The following is a 23,823-nucleotide window of genomic DNA, read 5'->3' as shown; positions in this document are numbered from 1 at the left end:
GTATTTCACCGAAATGCACCACTGCAGCTGGAGGGATCAGTATACCGCTGCACATTTTTTTCAAGATTCTGTGTACTCAGAACCGTCAGGCGCGAAGCAGGCCCAGCTGTACGTGGCGTGGAGCCGAAGTACAACTTCCTTTGGGCCAGGTCTTCTCCCCATATGGAGTGAAACGAACACAAAACCAACGTGGTCTTTATTTACATAAGGCCACCAGGGAACCTGCCGAGGGATTCCGTATCGCCCAGGCAGTTGTGCCTAAAGGTTCCTCCAGCGCAGGTGCGCTTGCATTTAGACGCAGAAAAGCAAATAGAGGACGATGAATTAAAAGAATAGCATCGATTTACAGTGTAGGCTGCAGTCCATATGTCGCTCTGTCACAGAAGACTGATCCTTCATCGAGGATACATGCGAGAGCAGCACATAAATGCGTATCAATCGAGGAACCAAAGGAAATGAATTTGATATTCCAGAGGACCCCAACAAAATTTAAAGCAATGACAGATTTGGGAAGGAGAGAAAATGGGTTATTCTTTGACATTCAGTCATCGCAGTAAACCAGGAATTGCTGAAGCCGCTGCCGAAACGGAAAGGGGCCCTACTTGCAAGGCCCTCCCTTGTCGGCGAACTCGAGGTGACGCTTTTTGAATGATGACAAAGCTATTTACCAATTGATCTACACAGAAATTAGACAGTCTGGTAAGTGGAGCAGAATGATCCTGCCAGGATTGACACCTTCACTGGGAGTTTTCATGTGCGCGTACACTTGCCGTCACCCACATTCGAAACCATAGGAGAGCATGGTATCATGTACTGCCAACGACCATGGAGTTAGTCAGAGCGGAAAAGATACTCGTAGCCTTCAAATAAAATGGGGCTAACAAAAATCGTTGCAGTTTTCTTATTGTCTCCCCATTTTTCATCAAGCGAAGAAGAAGGCCGCCCTTTTCGCTTCGAGCCGTTTCCCCCTTACAGTGGCACTCACAAAGGGTTCTACCCTCATGGCAAAGGAAAAGAGTAAGAGAGCATTCAACCCGCTATTTTATACTCGTCATCCGGGCTGTTACTCACTATATTTATCGAATTCCAATGAACAAATCTCCAATCAGAGACTCGACAATGCTATACACCGCCTCAACCTTCCCTAACCCGTTCACAGACACGGAAAGATGCACGTTCTCCTCTCGGTTTGTTTTTGCGTCCACCCTGACAGATCTGACACCTTTCTAACATCATCGCTGTTTCGCACATTTTTCCCCCCCAGACAAACTCACTCGTGGTTTTGTGACCCAGAAAAGCTCCTTTCCCCCGAGGAGCAGGCAGAACTTGAATCTGCACTCCTCAAAGTCCGAGATCAGAGGGCGCATTCATGCGCGGATGGTCAACTTCATCATTTCCAGGCACGTTTGACTACTCCGAACAACAATGATGGACGCATTAGCTCGACGCTGCCCATCCCAGCTAGCGGTGGCTGTAGTGCCTTCGCTGCTGGTAACAGACACACAGACTGTACAGCAAGCGGCGGATAGCATGGCTAATCAGCTTCTGCGGTAAGGCACTACCTACGAGTCTCTTGGCCGACATTGCACATGAGTTCGTGAACGCTAGACAATGGGGCGTCGGCAACAAGCCATGCCACGACGGTCTCCTATTGATGTTTGTAAAGAACCACTTGATCGTATCGCTTGCTGGGCGTGGTAAGCTGCGTGAACGCTTTATCGGTAGAAAAGTACCAAGGCAGCCGTCACAGAAAACGTTATGCCGGCGTACATAAGCCCGGTGAGTCGTTTGCGCTGCACTCATGCAGGGAGAGGCGAACGGTCATGACGCCCTGTTAACGCGCTGCGGCAACAGCTGTTCGTTTCCTTCCTCCGAGCAAGGCTCAATCTGACTTACCTAACCTCTGGATCCGTCGGCGCGGCCCTCATCACAGGTGTGGATTTAGTAGGCAGCCAGCTTCCTCAAGCACCAACCGGTAAGTGGTTCAGATAAAGTTACGTTGTGAAGCAGTTCTGCGTCTCACTGTCGAATTTGATTGACTTCAAGGGCTCGGTTGGGTGGCTTATCTTATCATCGGGCTAATCGTGTGCTACGTTTTTTCGGTAGTGGTTGTGTACTACGTGCTAACTTACAGTCTCGGAAAAAGGTTCGAGGCCGGCGACTAAACGCTCTTGGCGCCCCTGCCCCGCACGTTTACGCCACTGTTATGCGCGAAACAAAACAATAGGAGGAGCAAGGGTGGCAAGCAGACTGGTCTAATGTGGGGATGGCTTGTGGCCGTCCACGAAAAAGTTGCGTGTAATGGCAGGCAACTTTATCTTCTCGCCTTCAAAATGCTTGTTTACGCGAATCTGACAACCCAGACGCGACCTGCATCACGACACCCGAGAATTTGAATTTCCATAGGTCCCGCTATGATCCATAATAACCCGCAAGTCTTCACAACGAGTGGCAGCAGACGAATTGAGGAAGCACAGGGGGTGCAGGCACACACAGGGCTTTTCTATGGTTTTAGACTTCATGCAGTGTAGACGCAGCTTGAGCAAGCACATGAGCGAATCCGTACGCACATGAGGAACACTAAAGCTGGGAATTTTACGCTTGACGCTTACGTGTCTGTAAGACAAGCAGCCAAGTCTAGCATGTCCTCCTCTTCGACGGACGGCTCCGGCAGTGCCTCATACAATTCGTCGCTCAGAATGACGTGACACGTAGAACACGAACACTGACCCTCACATGAGCCTAAAACGAAAACTCTCGGTCCTCAGGAAGGCAGGTGTACAAGTGTTGCAGCCACTACACGCTGCCGCCCCCTCCTTGAGAAACCTCTGGCTTCAGTCACCTCGGATTCGCTTGAGGGTGAAGCAGGTGTAGCGACAGCATACGTAATCGCCAAGCGATGGACAAGCCTGCCGCGGTAGACCCCGCTCGATCAGGCTACGCAAGATAATGCGAATCATATTGCACTTATTGTTTATCGATGTTTACCTTCGAGAGGAACATCATTGGAATGGGCGGCTTCAAGGATCGTCGTTCCCTCGGGCACTTGCACGGCCGTCTCTTTGCCATCATCCTCAACAAATGCAAAAGATCTGCGCACACAACCTTCAAGCGACCACCAGTGTGAGATTCTGACGATTGCGGGTTTGGGGTTAGAGATACACTGCGCAGCATCAAAGTCGAAGCGACTTTCTGTTCGGGTTGCAGAGTCCTTCATATGGCATGACCAGTAGGTATCTTGAAGCCTCGACTTTCAGGGTGCACCACAGCGCTAGCTGGACACCTTGTTGATCTTAGGCTCTAAGGTTAGGAGTTCAGATTTACATGGCTGTGTCAGATGCGGGTGGAGGATCGTGTGCGTGGAAGCTCTGCACGCGGTGAAGGGAGCTGTAAGTTAGACGATGTTGAGGGCCAACCCCTAAGCTGGAAGGCGAGGCGCTGCAGCAGCTGCCATACATGTCGATTTTTGCCATGCGCCTTCTTTTTACGCTGCTGGTGTAGCTGTTCGCGCTGTAGCAGCTGGAGCACTCGCCAATCCGCCGCAGCCGCAACCCGGCAAGGAAGAAGCGAGGCCGTAGCATCCTCGCTACCCCTCCTATGCAGCCATAGACTCTTGACGGTAATCCCTTGGTGGGAGTGCCTGGCCAGTCCTGTGGGTTCCAGGAAGTAAACTGGACCCAACCCCTAACGACGCAATCCTGGATCTCAGTGGCAGTCCTGAGCTTTCAAGCACCACAGGTGTAAAGGGATTAAAGTAGCAAGATATAGCGCAGAGAGAAGACGAAGTGCAGCAGAAGGCGGGGGCATTCAAGCAGCATACTCCTACAACTGCATGCGGGATCAAGGACCCCAACACTGCATAGTGTCTTGTCGGTGGAACGTTGGAACCGAGCAAGAAAGCACCATGTTTTCCACAGATGTACCGATTTTGGACCGTAGGATACTTAGCGCTTAGGGGATTTACTTGCTCTCTATACGCACCCCTTTGCTGAAGATTTACAATCTACACATCTTGTGCCTCCGGACCCACTGACCAAGACCGAGACGCAAATGCTTCATATGAAACAATTTTGGTAGGAAAAATTATGGAATACATAAACACAAGTGTATATATTCCAGTTTCTCGCGGCAATAGGCGATGCTTTTTCATCAACGTGGCGGAAAACGCCCCTCGACGGCGGCACTCCGAATCGCTCTGGCTGGGTCCTGCTTCCCTCAGAAAATTCACATTGCAAAAGATCACAAGTTCTAGCTGCAATAGAGATCAGTACTGCTTTTGAACAGGTGCTCTCCTTCCAGCTGCTCCCTTTGTCGTGAGGTCACTAGGGGTTGCACCTGAAGGCAAACTGAAAGAGCAGCTACGGAATGTGCTGCAACACTCTAGAAGCCATCCTCACAATCACGTGTCAAACACCCTCGATTCAGCGCAAATAACCACCTCATCAATCATCGGAACACAGTGCTGCTCATCACCTATCACGCCAGATTCCATGCGTCCGATCACCTACACGGCTCAGTCAAAAGCCCAACAATGCTCATCCGAATTCCCCCTCTCCAGTTGCCAGCACCCCCACTTCCCAAGTACGCGCAGTACCCACCCCTCGATTGTTGTGAGGGTCATAGAGAAAGGTGGCCGCAGCTGCCGGAGGCATGCCTCCAACCGTCTTGTAAGAAAGCCTCTGAAAACCGAAATCCACGTAACACACTGCCAAAGGGCGCCTTCTTCTATAACGGGCACGCGCGCCCTAAGGGACTGCAGTGAGCGGGGGCAGTGACGGTGTGGCGTTGCGTGCACGGGTAGGGTACGTGTGCATGCGGCACCGGCAAAGCGGCCTTGAGCGTTTCATCAGGCTAATGAGACGGAGCAGCATGAGGGGCCTATTACTGCCCAGTTATTCTTTTGCATCCACTTAGCACGCTCCATGCATGCCTGTAATTTGTGTGCGCGTCGAAAGTCTGAAAGCCCATAAACAAGGGTTTCCCTGCAATACATATCGTGACTAGCACAGCCCGCCGCCGCGTCTCGGCTCAGCGAGCTGCGAAGAGGGAGGCAGCGCATGCCGTTTAAATGCCAACAGCAGCAGCAGTTACACGCAGTGCCCGAAGGCAAGAAAATTATAAGGGCGGGGCACGCAGAATCGCGCTGCAGGGGCGTCTGGTAGTCCCCGCAAGACGCGTGGCTTCGCCTTACACCAAAGCGTCAGCGTATCGCTAGACTTTGCAGCTGACGTTAGAGTCGTCTGCGTGCAGGTGCTGCAACAGCATGCTGTTACAGCACCTGCAGCGGACACCCCCTTGAGCAGCACGCAGTGGGGGAGCAGGTCTCAAAGGGCCTTGGTTTCGTTGCAGAGCCTGTTCGAGAGGGCGATAAGCCCAGTCTGTCGAGAAAGGAGAGCAGCCACTCCTCGCCCTGCGCTGCCTCCGCCGATGAACGCTGGGAGGCGCGTGCGACTGCACTTACCCACTCCGCTGCGGCGCAAGAGCGCTTCGGCTCGATGTCGCTCCACTCGCCCTCCCTGCTGGTGCTGTCACTAGAGCTCCCCCTACCGCGACCACAGGAGCAGGCTTTGCTTCCTGCGGCGGCAATATCTGCTCTGATTTCCTGGAACCAGGGATGCGAGAGCGCGTCGTCAAGGGAGATGCGGGCTCTGGGGGCTGCGTGCAGAAACAGCTGCAGCAGACGCAAGCCTAGAGGGTCGGTTGCGAGCTGTGGCAGCGCCTTCAAGAGGCTGCTGCTGCTGAGTTCGCCGTTGGCTTCGTAGACCATGAAGGGGGCAGCGCCCTCCGAAGCTGCTGCTAGCAGCGATGCAGGCAGCTGCCCTGCATCGCCTGCGGAGGTCCCTTCGCAGGTATCCACAAGCTCCTGGCTTGCCGCTGCCACAGCGGCAGCGGCGCCTTCTCGCTCTTGCTGCAACAGCAGCAAGTCTTCCGGCAAGCCGCAACTGCGCCTGCGGCGTAGGGCGAGAGACTCCCCGGAGGGCCAGAGCACCTCGTCCGCTGCGGCGGCGTCTACGGAGAGCCTGCCCCCGAGGCTCCTCCTACTCCCAGAATCCTCGCGCTTCAACGCCTCCAGCCGCGCCTCCGGCTGCGCCCGTTGCTTCGGCCGCTGCACGCGCACTGGCTGCGCCTCTTCTGTCTGCCGCCCATGCTGCTGCAGCAGCAAATGAGCCAAAAGGCACACGCCAACGCCCCAGACGACTGCCGCCTCGCCGTCCTCTGGGCTGCACGACGGGCCCCAGTGCGTCTCGTGGCGGCTTTCCGAGCACGTCGCACTCGGCTGCGCTTCCCTTGCAGCCTCTGCTGCGCGCCTTTCGGGGGGAACCCAGCAGCTCGGAGGGAGCTGATGCGCCAGCCAGGAGACGTCCCCAGGCGGCTGCTGCTGCGCCTCCCCCCGCTCCCACGCGACGTCCGGCGTGAGGGGCGGCACAGCGAGGTACAGCCTCAACGGGCAGGGGCCTCTCAAGTACACCGATGACGGAGAAACCGTCGAAGGCAGCAGACGGAGAGCTCGGAGCCACGCCAAGCCGCACAGCAACAGCCACAGGAAGCGGCGCGGGCACCCCACACACCCCCAGCCAAGAAATTTCGGCCCTGCGCTGCTGCTGGTGTCGGTGGAGCCGCCGCCAGCGTCGGCTTTGGGGGACTGCACGTGCGTCGAGGTTCTCAGGAAGGAGTCGCTGCCGCTCCCGCAGCTGCAGCGGAGAGCTTCCTGAGAGCTCCGACGCAGCACTGCTCCGGCAAGGGAGCAGCAGCGTGCGCTCCCTTCAACAACGAAATACGCAGCAGTAGAGGCCACATGCACATCGTACACTGGCAGCAACAACCGCGCTGCGCAGCCGTCTTGCGGTTCCTCGTGGGCCCCCTGGGCTCCGTGGGGGGAGCCCACACAAGCCGCTGCGTTTTGAGCGAGGCATATGCAGCGCAGCAGCCACGCAGGCATACTGCGCTCCCCATCTATGGCGACTTTCTTCACGACTAGGCTGCCGCTCTTGGTAGTGGCTGCGGGGGTAACTTCCCAGAGGGCCTCTTGCCCCGGCGCCTGGTGATGGACGCTCGCCGCGCCTCCAGCAGCGCCTGCGCTTGAGGTGTATGTACACCCCGACTGCGGGAACTGAAGGACGAGAACCCCGTTCTTCTCCTGCTCCACCACCTCGTCTGCGTTCAAAATCCACTGCGCGCCGCCTCCCCCCCACGGAAGGGCCGTAGGAGGCGGGGGGGGCCCCCGGTCAAGCAGCTCTTGCTGCTGCAGCTCTTGCTGCTGCTGCAGCTCTTGCTGCTGCACTCTGCTGTGGCGGCTCTTCCTCGGGGTGCGCAGGGAGTCTTGTGAGAGGAAAGGGTCGGACGGAACGGCCAGGAGGCCGCTGGGGAGGGAGGCGCGTGGGAATGAAGACGGAAGAGTCCATGCGTCATCATCGCTGAGAAGCGATACTCCAGCCGAGGCAGGGGGAGTGACTTGAAAGACTTCTGGGGGAGATTCTACTGGGCGAGCGGTTTGGGATGTTTCCGCAAGCCACTGTTGAAGGAGGGCCTCTTGTTCCTTCTCGGGGAGCTCCTCGAGGATCGCCTCCTCCGAGAAATCCTCTGTTGCCTCTGCTAACCACCGCCACTCGGACTGTGTTGCGTCCTCTACTCCGGCTGCTACTGCCTCTTCTGCCCCTTTGATCGTGGAGGATGGCAGCACGCACACGGCCTCAGCCGTCGCAGTCGGCCCCTGAAGAATCGGACGCGGCATCATGCAAGCCTGAGTATCCTCGATCGCAGCTTTTTGGAGAGCCCGCTGACTCGAGGATTCAAGGTGTACGTACACCTTGAATCCTCGAGTCAGACACGACGAGCCGGAGGCGGGAGGCGGGAGTCAGCGGCGGCCCAGTGCGCAACAAGGCGTAAATCACAGGGCAGGCTGGCTGGTTGTGTCACACACGCAGGAAGGAGGGGGAGCAGGAGTTGGGGAGGTGAAACTAGGCGTTTGTAACACCTCGAGGAACAAGCGTCCCACGAGCTCAACAAAGGAAATTTTAGCGTTACAGCATGACATTTAGCGCTGTGAGTTCACTGGCTCTATGATAGGGGCGGATTTATTTAACCAGTGGCATCCTGCTGCGCTTCTCGGATCTGCCTGCGCTGCGCAAGCCCTGTACGTAGTAAACTGGTGAGAACGACGTGCGACTAAATAGCACTGAGTAATCCTAATTGCTAGCCTCCTACCGAGCAAAACCAGTAAATTTTCTCGAAGAAATGCACTTTTATAATTGTGCATGCGAATTAGAGCTTCTGAACATGTGGATTTTGCACTTTGGGAGGGGGGCGAAACTACTGGCATAGGGTTTGAGGTTTCGATTCAGCACCAGTTTTGCCGCCGGCAGAGGGGAGCGCAGCTCCTCAGAGCTGCAGCACTGTTCAGCAGCAGTTCTGCATCGGGGGCTGAATGTCTTTTGCTTTGCGATTTGCTACTTCTTGACTCTGTTCTTACCCTTTCTTGAGTCGCAAAAGGGCCCGAGATCGCATGTGAGCGCCTAGGCTTTGGCTGCCACGCAGAGCAGCAGAGGAGCAGCGAACGCAAAGTTCCCTGGGCAGGCACCCCTTTGTCTCGTATCTGATGCTCCTGTTGCCAGCAACTGCTTCCATTGGCTTTGCGCCAAATCAAAATCTGCCACAGGCATCTCGCCAACTCCAGCAAGCGGCACTGTAGCGACGGGGGAACGAGGCAACCAGCGAGACAGGATGCGCGCAGCGGCTCTCGTGAGGCTACATCCTCAGCGCCACTGCCTCCTCTTGTGCCTATGAGTGCCCTTCTAGGCAACTACCAGCAGCAGCATCAGCCTCCCCATCATTCGTTGCATGCCTCCGGCAAGATGGAGCAGCCTGTGCGACTGTTGGGTTTCGTGTTTCTGCTGCTCTTGGCAGTAGCAGCGACGCAGTGCTCCGTGGCTTTGGCGTCAATAGACCCTCTAGAGAACGAAAATGGACTGCCTTCTTCTCTTGAAGGAGTGCCACAGTCAGAGAAGCAGCCAGATTCAACGCCGGAAACCGATGAAGCAGCAGCAGCTGCCGCTGCAGAATCAGTAGGTGCAGCAGCGAACGAGAGCCCGCTGAATACAGAAGATGCAGATGTGCCTTCTCTTCGGCACCCTGAGGATGACATTTTTGCAGCCCCTGCGGAAGAGTCCGCAACAGAATCAGAGGCAGAAGCAACAGCGACGGCGGTTCCCGAAGCAGCAGAAGATTCAAGCAGCGAAGAGCATCATCAACGTACGGGGGAGTCTGATGAAGACTTGACTTCTCGCCAGGCTCGCGGCGACGGAGTCTCTGTCACCCCTGCAGACGAGTTTGCAACAGCATCAGAAGAACCAGCAGCTGCGGCATCTGAAGGTGGACGCTTATCCGAACCGTTAGATGCAGCAGAAAGCGATGGAATGACGAGCAGAGAAGATGCAGACAGGCTTGAAGACGACAGTCCTGCAGCCGATGCGGCAGCCTCAGCAGGAGACTCAGAAGAACCGGCAGTTGCGTCATCTGAAGCTGCAGAAGAGGCTGAGGTTGGTCGCTCTGTGACTCAGGAAGACGGCATCTTTTCTGCTGACAAGGCAGGGCAGGCAGAAGCATCCGAAGAAGCCTCAGCACAGTCTGAAACGGTCAAGCAGCGCCTAGAGGAAGAAGGGGATGCAGGTGGGTTCAAAGCAGAGGCAGCTGCATCAGAAGCAGCATAAGAAGCAGACAGGAGTTTCGAGGCAGAGGGTCGTTTGTAACGAGATGCGAATGGATCTGGATTTTTGCGCTTTTTTCAGAGACGGCTAACAGTAGTTTTACCTTTCCTGCGGCAGGGATGGGATCGGCGGAGGCGGGAGTTACATCGGATGAAGCCCATGATGTGACTTCTCTTTCTGCTGTTGGAGAGGAGCAGTTTTCGGAGGCAAATATGAAACTTGCTTCCGCGCGCCTTGCTGCTCTTGCCGAGCAATCCAGGAGTGTGCTAGATGCTGAGAACTATGGAGAGAGCGGTAGAGAGAAGAAGCAGCGTCAGGATATCCAGCTACGGCTTAACAAAACAAAGGAAACTTTAGACCATGAATTGCGAAGGTATGGCTGCTCCTGCGGCATGCATAGCGTGTCGAAAGATGGCCCTGCTTAGTGTGTGTGTGTGTGCGTTTCTTTTTGCTGTAGTAGCGCTGGCGAGTGGCATCGTTTCTGTGGAGAGGCAGGCTTCTCGGATCGTGTCTAAGATGCTCGGTTGAGGTTCTCTGCTGTGCGGGTCGTTGGGGATGCATGCGCTCAGATATAAGACGGCAGTGACTCTTTTCTCTGCCCGTCTGAGTCACATGCGGCAGCGTCTTGCAGCGGAAGCGAGGAGTGTGAAGCGCTTAGGCGAGGCTTTCTCCACCAGAGCCGATGCTGCCATAGACCTTGTCACGAATCAATTCAGTATGTCGTGGAACGAGGCTTAAAGACTTCAAGACGTTTGTCGCTTCGATTCGCTGCGCGCTGCCCTTCTCTGCGAGGCCTAGCTGCGTGTTGCTGAAGGAAAGAGGAAGAACGGTTGGGGGGGGGGTATAGCGGGAGGAGCGGTTTGCAGTTTCGGGCAGCAGGAAGGGCTTTGTATTTCCGTTCGTCGAGTTGGTTTAGAGCGAACTGGCTCTGGGTATTATGTTTTTTCTAGAACCGCGCCAGCAGCACCACTGCCTTCGTTCTTGTCCATGGCCTTCTCGGTGTGTTGCTGTCGCTTGTTTGTGCCTTTTAGGGCCCTTCGAGCTGAAATTGAACGAGCTAGAGGACAAAGTGGAGGACCTGTTGGCGCAAGGGCAGGGTCGTGTGTCTCTGCTGCTTTCGGCGTATCGCTCAGAGTTGAAGCAGGCCGCTGCAACAGAGCTTGAGTCCATTGAGGCAGAGATTGAGGGCCTTGTACGGCAGTTCAAAGCCAGCAACGAGCAGCTAGATGAGTTGTTGCAGCTGAGCGAAGATGCGAAGTTGCTGACGGAGAAGGATATTCAAAGACTGCAAGAGAGGATGTCGAATACTCTCCAGTTGTTTGATATTTTGACGCGTCAAGAGTTGCTGCACTTGGCGCAGCGGCAGCAGCAATGTGCGCTAAGAGAGATCGAGGAGTTCACAGAAAAGCTTTCGGCCATGCACCTTATGGAGCATGTGTTAGAGACGCTGGTCGATAAGTTCGCAAAGGATCTGGAAGATTATCAGGAGCGGAGGCGTTTGAGTAGGGCGCTCACGTTCTTGGATCTAAGCACTTCTTTTGCAGGCCCTCGTCCGCAAAGCGTGTGTAGTGTGTTAGTTCATTTGGTGAGGCAAAAAGAGCGAGCCAAGGATGTGGGGATAGTGTTTGTGTATGGGGTGGCACCCCCGCAGTCCTCAGGAACGCCCCTATCGACTTTGTTTGTGCCGCCTCCGAGCGCTCTGCGTGCTGCTGTCTCTTGCTGGAAGAAGCGCACAGACATCTACGGGCATAAGGCTACTTCCTACGCAGTGATTCGTGTGGAGGGGTCTCTTTTGGAGGTGTTCAGCGTGCCTTTTCTGGAGCCAGAAAGATTTATTTTCGAGACCACTGAGGAGCTGAGAGTGGCGCTCCCAAGCGAATTCCCGGAAAGATTGGCAGGTGCCGTGAACGAAGCCAACATGGCAGGGGGCTTAGACGTCCCCCACTCCCTAGTGGTGTATTTGGGGCAGGTTCAAGATGATCAGACACGGCCGCCTCCAACGCGCATCCTCTCTCACAACCGCATCACCCTTGCTCGACACATGTTGAACCATGTGGAGCCGCCCACCAAGGAGCTCACTGCAGTGTGGGAGAGACTGCAGCAACAGCTGAACTTCGTGGATGCCGCCGCTGCTGCTGTAATGGACGGAGTCGCAGCAGGCGAGGCCGTTCAACTCGCTCTGCGCCGCTTGGACGTCGAGATCCTTTGTTTCACATCTGCTCTTCCAGTCCCGCCGTGTCGCAGAGATCCGCACCTCCGAGAGGCCTTTCACTACATGCAAATCCAGCTTACACGTACCTCCAGTGGCTTCGTCCTTCCGGCTGATTCCGTCGTTGTCTCGGCCCTCACTTCGCTCGTGAGGATCGTGCATTCGGGAGGACCCTCGTGCCCTGTCGTGATTTCCACCAGCATGCAAAAGAAAAAACACTTCTGGGGAAGCAACACATACACGGCAGTAGCGGAGATGATCACGACAGACGTCACGAGAGCTTCCAGGGGGTCTCTTAGCAGGGGCTCCTCTGGGGGCCCCTCCCTTAAGTCCGCACGGCCAGCAGCAGCAGCGACTGAAGCGGCAGTCGCTCAACAGCAAGCCTCCTGCGGTGGCATTGCCTGCCATCCCACAACGCCAGTGTCCATGTATTCTTCGGCCATGGGCGCGTCAACGGCTCGAGAGGTAAAGAAAATGAAGCTTGGAGAGGCCATCGCTTCGCTTGCCAAAACAGCAGAGGGTGTCGTTCTCCTCTCGGAACCGTGGACCAGGGGATATACGCTTTACGTGCACGTATGCGTTAAAGGAGTGAGCTGCTAGCTCACGCACCCTGGCCGTCGAAGGAATGATTTGCGAGGCCGTCTTTCGTAGGCTTTTTGGTCGTGGGGCCCTCAGGAGGCGGTGTTGCTCAGAAGGTTTTCTAAGCGCTGGTGAGCAGGTCATTTTTTTGCACTGGGGACGCTGCCTTTCAGCATGCATCGTGACTTTCAAGAGGTTCTCTGGATTCTCGAAGGAGCCTGCTCAAAGGACCCTCTGGAAGGGGGTTCGAAGTCGGCCTGCTTCCTTACTAGCGCTCATGTTTTTGTTTGTCTACGTTGAGAGGAAGATCCTGTATGGGCCTGGGGTCCACGTAGGAGGGCCTGCGCGAGGCATTAGGTTTGGTCATACAACTTTTTGCACAAATTCAAAGCTCAGTTTCCTCGCGCTTCCAGTTGATATCTGGGGGTGGAGGGGTCTCCACGCCGTTTTGCCTCGCTCAGTGTCGAGAGCGTGCGCTCTGACCTTCATCAGGGGGGTCCTTCTTTGTCTATCCATGTACCATATCTTTGGATATGCACCAACGAGATCGGGTCATAGATATCTCAACACGCTGCGTCTTGATGGAAAATGCCTCTCTGCATGTTCTTCTACCTGTCTACTCATGTGGGTGAGTTGGTGGATGCATGCATGTGCCTCGCTAGCACTTCGTTCTTTGCCCGTCCTGGCCATACTAGCGCATGTCGCTCACGTGCCGCAGTCCCTTGTTCCCTGAGTAACGATCCATCTATGGTGGCCGTAGGTAGATCCTAAACCCCTGATTCGATACGAACTGGATAGAAAGTTTCTGGAGACTGAGCAAATGAATTCAAGTACTCGCCTCATCGCACCCCGCGGGGTTCAGATGTGATGGGGGAGGGAGAGCTGGGGTGTGTCGAACTGCTACCTCGAAGCAATGGGAGGCTTCACAGCTCGTTTGCCATAGCATTCAACCATCACGCATACTAAATATGTGCCTTCATATATTGAACAAGCGCTACTCTGCGAAATATGTGCCATGAGAGCAGCCGAACAAAAGGCGATTTTGCCCATTCCAAGAAGATTTGGCCAGTGTAGGAGCAAGTGCCAAAGTGTAGCTTAGCCCGCTACGTGCTGCCTTACTCTGCGGTCTGTCTCGCACTCTCCGCCCAACGAAGCCTCATTAAATACGCAGAAACTAGGGTGGGGCTCACTTTATCCTCATGGTTACGCACGAACAAACTTGTAGGTATGACGAAGACCTTTGATTTTCCTGTTCTTGTGCCAGCGCGTTTGTACGCAGAGACTCCGCTAAATGCCCAGAGGACAAAATTCATTGCTTTGGAATGAATGTTGAGCCTAACAGACAGCCCTCTAGATTTGGCGGAAACCTTGATTTCTCCTGCACATACTTGTACCTTTAGATTCGTGTGTGGAGACAGCGAAGAGTTGAGACGACAAGAACACATCGCCTCGAAAAAAAGTATCGAATTCTTCTTGTAAGGAGGCTCAAAACCTTCAAACCTCTGGTGTGCATCTATCAACCTTTTAATATTGCCTCTCCTCACAGGAAACGTGTCTGCCTGCCAACCGCACGACGGTTCTTCTAACACCACACAGGACCACCGCTTGCTTAAAAGCCACAGGATTCGAGATATGCCACCGCAGGATGTTTTAGAAGGAGGCTAGGTCTCTGTGCCAACTGGTATGATGCATATGCATATACCCACACCGAACTCCCTAAACACACACATACGCGTATTTACACATTCGCGCCTCTGTCTGCGGATAATTTTGCATTTTACGGCCATATTGAGAATACATTCTCTTTAAAACAAATATATTTCCGTTCGTTCTAGAGGAAAGGACACTTGGACGGGCACGTGCTGCGTGGGACTGAGCTAGCAAAGTACAGCAGCAACCGAGACCTGCGCTTCCCGGTATAATGAGTTCGTGCACGTGAATATGCACGACTGACACCAAACATCTCCTCATACAGATATTTAGCTTCGGTGTAGACAAGCGTCTCACTGTTCCTTCCCTTTACTTCCCTCCTCGGCTTAACAGCAGCTCGGCAAGTTTCTAGGGGGCCCTCGCCCTAGGGGTCTTCCACAGGCCCATAGTGCTGCCTGCCCCGACTATTTATCCCCTGACACCATACACTGAATGATTGGAAATCTTGAGGCTGCCACTGGTTCGCCGTTGCATCGTGATGCAACAGCAGACACCCTGTCCCTTTACAAACACAGCAGCAGCGGGAGCAGGTGTTGCCGCTGTAAACGAGCTCTCTGCAGAGGCCAGGCAGACAGCTGCTGCGTTGCGCGACGACGCTGTTGCTGCTGCGGCTACTGCTGAGGCCGCAACCCGCCGCAGCGTAACAGCAGCAGCAAGAGCGGTTGCAGCTCGTGAAAATGCAGCAGAGCTGCAGCGCCAGCTAGAGAAGGCGCAGGAGGCAGCAGCAAGAGCAGCAACAGCAGCGATGGCTGCAAAGGAGAGAAGAGCAGCGGCTGCTCGTGAGGCTCAGCGGGCAAGGGCTGCTGCGGCAGAGACTGAGAGAATAGCTCACGAGGCGGATGCTGCAAGTGCTGCGGCTTCTGCTGCAGCGTGCGCTGCAGCAGAAGCCGAAGCAGTAGCAGAGCGGGAGGCTGCCTCGTGCAAATCGGCGGCAACGGCCGCTGCTGCTGCTGCCAGGGAAGCTTACAAGGAACTGCAGCAGTTGCAGCAGCGGCGACAGGAGGCCGAAGACGCAGCAGCGGCAGCAGCAGCCGGAGCGGCAGCAAGGCGACAAGAGGCAGATGCAGCAGCAGCAGCGGCAGCAGTCGCAAGACAAGACGCCACAGCAAAAGCAGAAAAGGCCATTACTGCTCTGGAGGCAGTAGCAACAGCACGGTCGCATGCAGCAGCCGCCGAAAATTCTTCTCGGCCTGCACTTGTGGTGGTTCTGTAAGGGCCTTGCGGTGTAGTGACACCTGCGGAGGATCCACGCGTCGTCCGATTAAAAGGCTTCGCGAGGTTCTGGATTTTCTCGAGAGCCTTTTAGTCCTCGAGGCTTCGCTCCATAAGGGAGAGGACTTGAGGAACCCACCGAGATAGTGATGAAGACCTTTATAGGGTGCACGTGGTCGAGGTGTCTTACGAGTTCATCTCGCAGAATTCGAGAACTCCCCGTGAACAAACTGGCTCCACTAAAGTTTTTGAATGAATGGAGGAAATCAATCGTCGCTATGTGTCTTGCATTGCAGCTACTTCCTCGGTTTGTTTGTTGCGCGTCTTGTCTAGATCTGCGCCTCTTTCTCTCAGTGCCTCTTTTAAGGGTCCCCTGCCTAGCCCACGGCGCTTGCGTTCTAGAGGTCAAGGTGTTTCCTCACAGCGGCTAAAATGAACAGTAGGAAGCTTAGCGTCACCTATGGCTAAGGCCTGGAGGTATTGGGAAGCGAACATGCAGCAACCTTGCAGGGATGGCTACCTCTTGGCTGCTTGCTTGAGTGCGTCTCGCATCTCACTCGCTGCTCGAAGCCAAAAGGAAAGAAGGGGAGAATCTAGCTGCAACTTGCGGTCCGATTCTACAAATTCCCGCATTGGCTGCTGGGGTTTCCATACAGGCATATATATGTACATATGTATATATATGGACCGGCTGATGCCGGTAATTCTTTTAACCTTTTGAAAATCAAATTATTTCGCACTCCCGGAAATTCGCCCTTATCAAGCATAATTGACCCTAAGGAATGAAACCTGCTATGTCTAGCGTACGGGCCAAGTTACGGGCAGGAGCTTTTATGCGTTGGGTATGTGAATCGCTTCGAGAGTCTGAGAAACTCTTTCTCCTCGTCCTTATATGAAGGTTCGTGGCACTGTTGCTTCAGCCGGCGTATGGTTGGAGCGCGAGAGCGCGTGAGAGGAAAAGTAGCCTTACGGAACGCGATTTGCAGGCACGCCTTCATCTCTGCAATGTTACCCTTTTCAAGATCGATGAGTAGAAACACCGCAGTTGACTGGCGCACATTGGGTTACGTGAAGATACCGGTGTGCTAAGAGTTTTCTAGTCGGGTAAAGAGGAAATATCCGCATTGCCGTCAGAAATTGCACACGGCGCGTAACCCTAGCTTGCCGAATTTCGTGCTTTAAGGAAGGCACTGCTCGTGTAACGGGCAACTCCTACAATTGGAAATTGCGCACAAGTCGACTACTTGGTTTGGCTGATCGTATATCTTGCTGCATAGTAGCCTGATTTTGATTTAATAAGAAGCAATGTTGCACGTGCGCCACACGTTGCAATGTATAACAAACCGTGAGTTCTTGAAGTACTTACAGGGTGCAGCTACGCCCCCGTAGTTCCCCTCGCTCCCCGTGTTAGGAACCCTGAATTGCAGGAGCACAAGGAGGGAATTCTTCTTGAAACGGTCTACGTTTGTACTGAGTCTGGAACTAGATGCTTCCTGTGGATCCTAGAAGAGGACCGTTCTAGTTCTTAACACCGCACAGTTGAGTCAAGCTATTTATCGCCCATTCAGTGGCTGTGGATGCAGTGGGATGTCAGGTTCTCCTATAACTGTTATCTTCTGGCTTCGATCAATTTATTTGGTAATCGATAGTTTGGTACTGGGCAGCAGACTGGGGAAAGCACCTTCTGGAGATGAAAGACGAAATGGAACGACGCCTTTTGTGGCAGCAGAGACCCGCCTGCTAGTTGATGTACGCGTAGTAGCTTCAACGTCGGCCGAAGGGGATAATTCTTTAGGTGACAAACTCTTTATGAATGAGGTGTTGCTACCAGGAGGAATATGACAATAGTAAGGATCGAAGGTATTCGAAGATTTTGTAAGCCGGTTGGAGATGTACTTTGCTTGTACTCTCCAAATAAAGTAGCGAGCAATCCTAATGCATGCCTGTTGGATGAAAGGAATCCGGCTGTAGCGCCATTCTTGCAAAGTCATTTGTCTGGCTGTGGGGATTTCTACAGTTCAAGCCTTCGTACAAGCCTTGATTAATCTGTAAACGTCGAAACAAAATCCGCAGAAGGCTTTGAAAGAATGGAGGGCCATAAGGTAGGGAAACCTATCGATGAATTATTGTTCAAGAAATATGAGGATTTGCTTTTAAAAACCACGACGTAGACCAGCAGCTGCGTTATCAGGGATTTGTCTCACCTCTACCCGAAGAGTCCTGTCAGATGTTCTCAGATGAGCAGTGACTAAGCGGGCAAATAGCCGACGTATGAAGCGTGTACAATCAATGGACTCGAGGTTTCATGAGCTGGTGAGCGCAAATCTTACGTCTTTGGCTGAAAAGTGTAACGCTCCATCAAGCATTTCAATAGGATGATGCTTGACTCCCAAATCCATGGATCCTTAACGAGAGTTATTGAGTGCTCCCCCAAGAACTTCGTTGCAATTTATTGCATATCGACCATAAACGCTCGCTCCTTCCCCTCTTCGTTACCTTCAGAGTTCTCGAGGTGAGGAGAGGGGGAGAGCTAGGGTGTGGTTAGTTGCACCCTCTGAGCACTCGGAGAATTCACAGCTAATTGCGCATAACACCCAAAACACTGCGTTTTGTTGTTTCAAGCAAAGCCAATTTTGCAATAAATAAGGTATGCTAAGAATCAAAGCAAATAGGCGGTTCCTTACTAGTACTTTGTTGATGATATAAATGGATTAGTAGGGAGCGCCAAAGTGGAACACAGGTTCTTGCGAAAAACAGGAACCTATTGGGGATCTACAATATCTGGATGCCGGACCTATGTCGGCTGGCCCTAGCTTACATTCTTAAATGAACGGGAAAAGAAGTATAGAAAGACCTCGCTCTCCTAAGCAGCGAGGAGTGTTTCCCCACAACGGATTCGATTGTATGGTGGGAAGTCGGGGCTTTTATTCCGGACCTATACGAGCACACAAACACCCCGAAGGACGTGATCAAATCTGGGGTCAATAAAGCAAGCTGTTTGGCAGGCAATGGACCTATCAGGGAAAACGGGGAGCTTCCCACGCCGGCTGCGGCGAAATGAATGGGGCTAATACGAGGATATTGCCTCAGTTGGACACCTATGACAGGTCGATTCTGCGCCAATACTATATCATAATAATAGTCAAAAATAACGAGCGTTAGATGAAGCTCGATGTGAAGTGGATTTGTTATTTGAGGAGACAGTGCAGAAGTGTAGTCTACCAATCCACTCGTTTGCTCAGTCTTCATGACTCTGGCTCGCTGAGTGACGGCAGAACGAAAGAACTGGCAATGCTACGCTAAGTAAGCGCTACTTCGCATCCAAAATGGGCTCTACGGCCATGGTACATGACTTTCACGTTGAACCTCCACAGAAAGATGTATTCTTAGCTGTGCAGTGTATGACCCCACGGGAAGCGTGTAAGCGTGTGACACTGGACGCTGTGAAGGTTAGTGCGCCATGAAGTGCTAGAATAAGCAACACTCGTACTCTTTGAAAACGCTTATTTCATCTGCGGTTAGTGGCGTGGAGTAGGTAATCCAGCAACTTGAAGCGGAGTCTCCATGCGGCGGCTCAGCAGAGCAGACAGAGAAGACAGTTTTGAACATGGCTTCCGTATTGCTGGTTTCGTTACTGCTTTGAAAAAGACATGTGGGTAAACTCTAGCCGAGAAACAGCAAGAATAGGAATCTCAAGGGATTTGCGGAGTTTTAAAATAATGACAGGCTACCCACGTGCTGGTCGTCCAGCGCCCCATATTGAGCTAATCTTCGGGCCTGCCTCAAGCTTTGTTCCTCTATATCAGAAACCATAGTAGCAGATGGAAGAGTTTGAATTGCAGACAGAGGAGCTTCTAAGAGAAAGACAACGTGCAGGAATCAACCAACGCTTTGGGTGTAAGTTCGTGTCTGCTTCAAAATAAAAAACAAAAGCTGGAGCATGTGCGCTAGCTTAAAGCCCCTGCGCATGGGCAATTCGGAAGAGAAGTTACAGGTGACCCATAATGGTGGAGTACTTGACAAATTACACGGATCAACTGTCTGTGCCATATCTGACTTCACGAACGCCGTTGGCAGGTCTCATTCACTCAGATGTCAGGCACAATTCGGCATTCCACACTCACACACCACTCACACCCCTAAACTCAAGCATATTTATTGGCCGTAGAGACTTGAGGATGCCTCATCCGCACTACAACGGCACCTTACTCGAATTTTTAATGAGCTTAAAAAGGAAATGTGGATGGCTGGTTACATGGGTGACGCTTGTATCTTCAGTCGAAACATCAAAATCATCTACAACACGTGAAGCGTGCTTTAGCTGCTGTGGGAAACGTTGTGGTACGTGTGACAGGCCAGTGTTTGCCGGGAGTCCATGCTTCGACTGCGGGATAAGAGCCATTTTTAGCAAAAATCCAAGCAGTCAGGGCAAGGCTTTTGTTTGTTTTTGCACACGGACGATGCGACACACTACCGGCTTGCATCTGATTACTTAAATTTTAATGAATATGCTCGGATCGCTGCTGCTTTGGCGGATCTAATAAACAAAGGCAATCTGTTACTTGGACGGAGGAGGCCAATGCCGGAGCAAGGGCCCTCATTAGCCTCCTGATAAGTTCCTTCGATACCTGTGCCACCCGGTTGTAAGCATGTTTCTTTGATAGCAACACATGATACTAGCATAGCAGTTGTTACTATTCTCTCTCATCAGGATGCGAACAATTAAGAATACCAGATTCTTGTTTCTTATTTCCAACGCTTTACCAAAACCGAGCAGCGGTACAGAGTGCAAGAGATGAAACTCTATGCGGAGTGACGAGGCGTGAGAAAATGTGTGTGCCTTTTACCTGGGCTCCATTTTACGGTCTAAGCCAACCATCACCCTTTTATGTACCCTACAAGTTTTGAGAACTTTGACGATCCTAGGATTGTGTGTTTGCTCGGGCTGTTCCCTCGGTACAATTTCGCGACGGGGTGCAACACGAGCAGCACAACCATGGCCGTTGGGGCGCTCTCGCATTGACCCAGTGGTCCACTACTGTGAACCCAACCGCTCGGGTCTGAGATGATTTACGGTTCCTACCAAAACTGCGTGTCTGATGGTTTTGACACCGAAGTATTTGCCAATATTGCCAAAATTGCAAAATGGCAGAAGGAAGGAGCACTACAACGTCAAATATGGCTTGCTGCGATTCAAACAAAAAATTTCGACATCCGTCTGCAGTTTCAGGCTGCGCAAATCATAGTCACATGATCTTGTCGGGATTTACACCACAATGTAAAAGATCTCACTGTCTTTCTGGTGGCCCGTCAGGCATTCCTTAGCAAGGCAAACGCATGGCCATGCTAAGAGTGTCTACAGCTGAAGTCGTCCAACTCCCCCGAACCCGGCCTTCTGCAGAGCCGTCTGGTCCCTGATAGAATTTGGACTGCTCTGGCTATGGGCTTTACGGTTGGACTGCCAAAGGTCTAGCATAAGGATAACATTTTTGTAGTTATCTTAGGGAGGACTCGCTGGCCCATGCCTGGACCTGGTGGTTTGGCAGCAGCAGCCACGCCTAGCAGCGGAGGTTTACCGAGAACGGCTCTCTAGCGCACGCTAATGTATGCGAAATTCTCAAAAGGGAGAAAGACAAAACTCGCATCTATGAGAAGGGCTGCTTGGTTATGGGTTCTGAGCATAGATATTTGGTTTTGGTGGATCGGCAAGCTTGATGAGCTACTCTGGAAGGTGACCAGAGCATGCTTGCGACCATGTGGTCAGCATCGATGATGAGAAGTTTCAATATTGGCTTCCTTTGAAAGCTTCGAGGCCTCTCGGCTTTTCGTAGAGTTGGCTGCGCAGCAGCTTACTTGCTTGGAGGCGAAAAAACAACAAGAAACCGTAGATTTGCTGGATTCCAAGACTGTTGTAGCGTAGGACTATTGAGCGTTAAGTTAGCCCTAGACGGGAGTTCTAGTAAACCATTTGGGGTTTACCGGCCTCATTGGTTGACGGCAGAGCAATGTTGGGATTCGCTGCCTGCGAAAGAAATTGCTGCTCGCTGTTTAGCGCGACTCATTATGGACTGTGTTCCTCACTTTTCACGATTGGCATTCCTTCCTCGCTGCTGGTCTGCCCGGGATAGGTGCCTTTATCTAAGAGCTTTGCTGGTAAAGCTCTTGATTGTTACTGTCAAGGGGTGTTTCACACTTAAAGATTTATGCACCGACACGCGCAACTATGCTTTACCCATAATACTCCTTAGGCCTCCTTTGGGCTTTAGAGTCGACTTTTCTGCGTGCATCGGCTCTGTCTGCGTGCATATCCACACACAGATCCTGTGTGTGTGTAGACGTTAGTTTCCCTGACTCTTTTTGCTTGTCTTGTGTTTACCATCGCAGGGAGCCCACACATACCAGAGCACCGACGGCAGCGAGCCATCGGGCCGCCACAGTCGTGTTGGTTTGGGCCGTTGTTCCTTATTGGCTAGCGTTTGTGCCTTTTTTCCTATCAAATTATCTTCAGCAGCCGACAAACGCCTAGAATTTTCTTCTCACTTTTTCGTGTTTTTGCCTTCCTGGGGAGTGGCAATTTGGCGGGAATCCCTGCACTCTCCTCTGCACAGTCGGTCTCGGCGAACAGGTTAGGTGCACGAGGACGGGCATTTTGAATTGCCGAAGGAATATGCAGCGGGGTGAATTACACGTGGAATTGATTTACTGTGCGAGCTACTACATACGTGTCTGTAGCGCGCTAAGTTACACTTGGGGACTTTGTACGAGAGGATTACCATTTGATCAAGACTTCGAAAGCAATTTGCTTTTTTGGGTGTCTGCTTGTATACCGTATTTATCACAGTGTATCGTTGGCACGATGCAAAAAGATGCATTGTTGCTTGCGTCGGCACAAAATGCTATGTGTATATGGTTGTGAACGCTCTAGTGCTTGGACGGTCCAACTACGCGCACCCTGATGGTCCTTATCCTTTTATGTGGAGACTCCGAGGGACACAGGCAAGGGAGGGAGGGGGCTTTTTGGACTAACACTATACAACTCTTTATGAAGCTTGTATAGTGTGCGAGGTAAAGCGTCTCCGTAGGGAGACAGTTCACCTCGCACTCCTTCCAAATGTACAAGTAGCAGGCAGATTCAAGCTGGCCCTATTAGGCTTCGCCGCAAAAGAGGTGGGCTAGCACTGCTACTGACAGGCTTCGATATCCCGCAAACACCAGAAACTCTAGCACCCCACTTGACGCAATGCGAATGCATCAGATGAGAAGACAGAGCATCATGTATAAAACAACACTGCTTGCACGCCTTGTTTGCTTGTTTACGCATATGAAGACAATCACAAACAAGTACACATGCATGCACAGACACACACAGTTGTAGTGGATGATGATTCTCTTTGCTTGTCTCGCAGGGAATGAAGCAGTGTTTGCGCATAACTCAGAAATACTAACTTCCTTGTGTAGTCCATCGCTCTGGCGCGTAGCGCGCTCTGCGGTAGCAGGCGACAATGTCTAAGCAAACGTCAGTAGGCATTTGTTGTGAACAAGAGGCGATTGTAGAAATGGATGTTGTATCCCCCATTCGTTCTCCCTTTGACCAAATTTCTTCTATACAGGGAAATGAACCGTTCCTGTTCACTGTGTGAAAAGTGTGCTCGGCATTTTAGGACAGTTCTACCGCCTGAACGTCAGCTGCTCCCCGTTACTGCAGCCCGAGAAGATCATGCGACCTCACGGCGAAGCGGAGGTCTCAGAAGTAGCCCATTTAAGCAATGCATGAGAATTACTACTCAGATTATACAGTGAATTTTCAATGTGTTTTATTTCCTGGGGGGACCCCAGCGTGAGGCTTCTCCACGGTTCCATATCTCACCTCCTCTAGCACACAAATACCCTGCTGTTATTTGGTGTGAGTTCCTATCTTTTGAATTTTTTGCACGGAGTGTATGGCGGAGTATTTAATGATACAGAGCAATGAAACGAGTGACCGTAGAAAACCGGTGGCATAGCAGAGAGTCCCCGGCGCCTCGCTGTGGATGCTGATCGCACACTTTTGTCCAACGGTGCATCTTTCATAGAACGAGGCCATGGTGTTTTGTGCGGTCTCAAATGTACTTCATTAAAATTTTTAAGAGTCCCTCAAGTGCTGCAGACATTCTGAGTCGCACTGTCGTGTGTCAGCAGAAGTAGGAGCCCGTTAAACGCCTCCAGGCCGTGTGCACGATAGCACGGGATGCACGGGCGTAACGCCGTAGTTTTGAATGATCTGGCATGCATTACATAGCACTTCATATTCAATAATTTATGGGCTGTAGATGAAGGGCAATGCAATAGTCTAAGCAATGGTGCACTGTGTGGATCCCTTTGTCGGACGACTGCTGCTGCAGTTGCCGGCGATAGCCCCACATTGATGAG

At 52.6% G+C, this 23,823-nt stretch overlaps 6 protein-coding genes across 6 annotated transcripts; 3 read left to right on the top strand and 3 right to left on the bottom strand.

Annotated features, from left to right (window-relative positions):
* Positions 1-1,119: 1,119 nt before the first annotated feature.
* LOC113147232 lies at positions 1,120-2,165 on the top strand. The gene is made up of 6 exons (XM_026337114.1): positions 1,120-1,187; positions 1,265-1,404; positions 1,466-1,550; positions 1,609-1,729; positions 1,855-1,975; positions 2,047-2,165. Exons 1-6 carry the CDS (start codon positions 1,120-1,122, stop codon positions 2,163-2,165), a joined length of 654 nt encoding a protein of 217 aa, XP_026192899.1.
* Positions 2,166-2,255: 90 nt separating this feature from the next.
* On the bottom strand, positions 2,256-3,217 carry LOC34621085 (2Fe-2S ferredoxin). The gene is made up of 3 exons (XM_026337113.1): positions 2,989-3,217; positions 2,613-2,742; positions 2,256-2,370 (listed from the first exon to the last, which is right to left on the bottom strand). The coding sequence occupies exons 1-3, from the start codon at positions 3,215-3,217 to the stop codon at positions 2,256-2,258; spliced, it is 474 nt and encodes a 157-aa protein (XP_026192898.1).
* Positions 3,218-3,595: 378 nt separating this feature from the next.
* On the bottom strand, positions 3,596-8,320 carry LOC34621086. Its single transcript, XM_026337112.1, has 4 exons — positions 8,054-8,320; positions 7,349-7,711; positions 5,279-7,111; positions 3,596-3,988 (listed from the first exon to the last, which is right to left on the bottom strand). Exons 1-4 carry the CDS (start codon positions 8,318-8,320, stop codon positions 3,596-3,598), a joined length of 2,856 nt encoding a protein of 951 aa, XP_026192897.1.
* Positions 8,321-8,852: 532 nt separating this feature from the next.
* Positions 8,853-9,707, top strand: LOC113147231. The gene is made up of 2 exons (XM_026337111.1): positions 8,853-9,050; positions 9,288-9,707. The coding sequence occupies exons 1-2, from the start codon at positions 8,853-8,855 to the stop codon at positions 9,705-9,707; spliced, it is 618 nt and encodes a 205-aa protein (XP_026192896.1).
* Positions 9,708-9,823: 116 nt separating this feature from the next.
* LOC34621087 lies at positions 9,824-12,497 on the top strand. The gene is made up of 4 exons (XM_026337110.1): positions 9,824-9,998; positions 10,234-10,419; positions 10,736-12,217; positions 12,379-12,497. The coding sequence occupies exons 1-4, from the start codon at positions 9,824-9,826 to the stop codon at positions 12,495-12,497; spliced, it is 1,962 nt and encodes a 653-aa protein (XP_026192895.1).
* Positions 12,498-13,607: 1,110 nt separating this feature from the next.
* LOC113147230 lies at positions 13,608-15,279 on the bottom strand (the record flags this gene model as incomplete). Its single annotated transcript, XM_026337109.1, has 3 exons — positions 13,608-13,940; positions 14,800-14,859; positions 15,208-15,279. Coding segments are annotated over 3 exons (465 nt in total), but the record flags the coding sequence as incomplete, so codon positions are not given.
* Between the last annotated feature and the right edge of the window lie 8,544 nt (positions 15,280-23,823).

This window comes from Cyclospora cayetanensis, unplaced genomic scaffold (assembly GCF_002999335.1).
Source record: "Cyclospora cayetanensis isolate NF1_C8 unplaced genomic scaffold, CcayRef3 CcayRef3_contig_165, whole genome shotgun sequence".
Taxonomy (NCBI): domain Eukaryota; phylum Apicomplexa; class Conoidasida; order Eucoccidiorida; family Eimeriidae; genus Cyclospora; species Cyclospora cayetanensis.
This window is presented reverse-complemented; position numbering and strand designations above follow the sequence as displayed.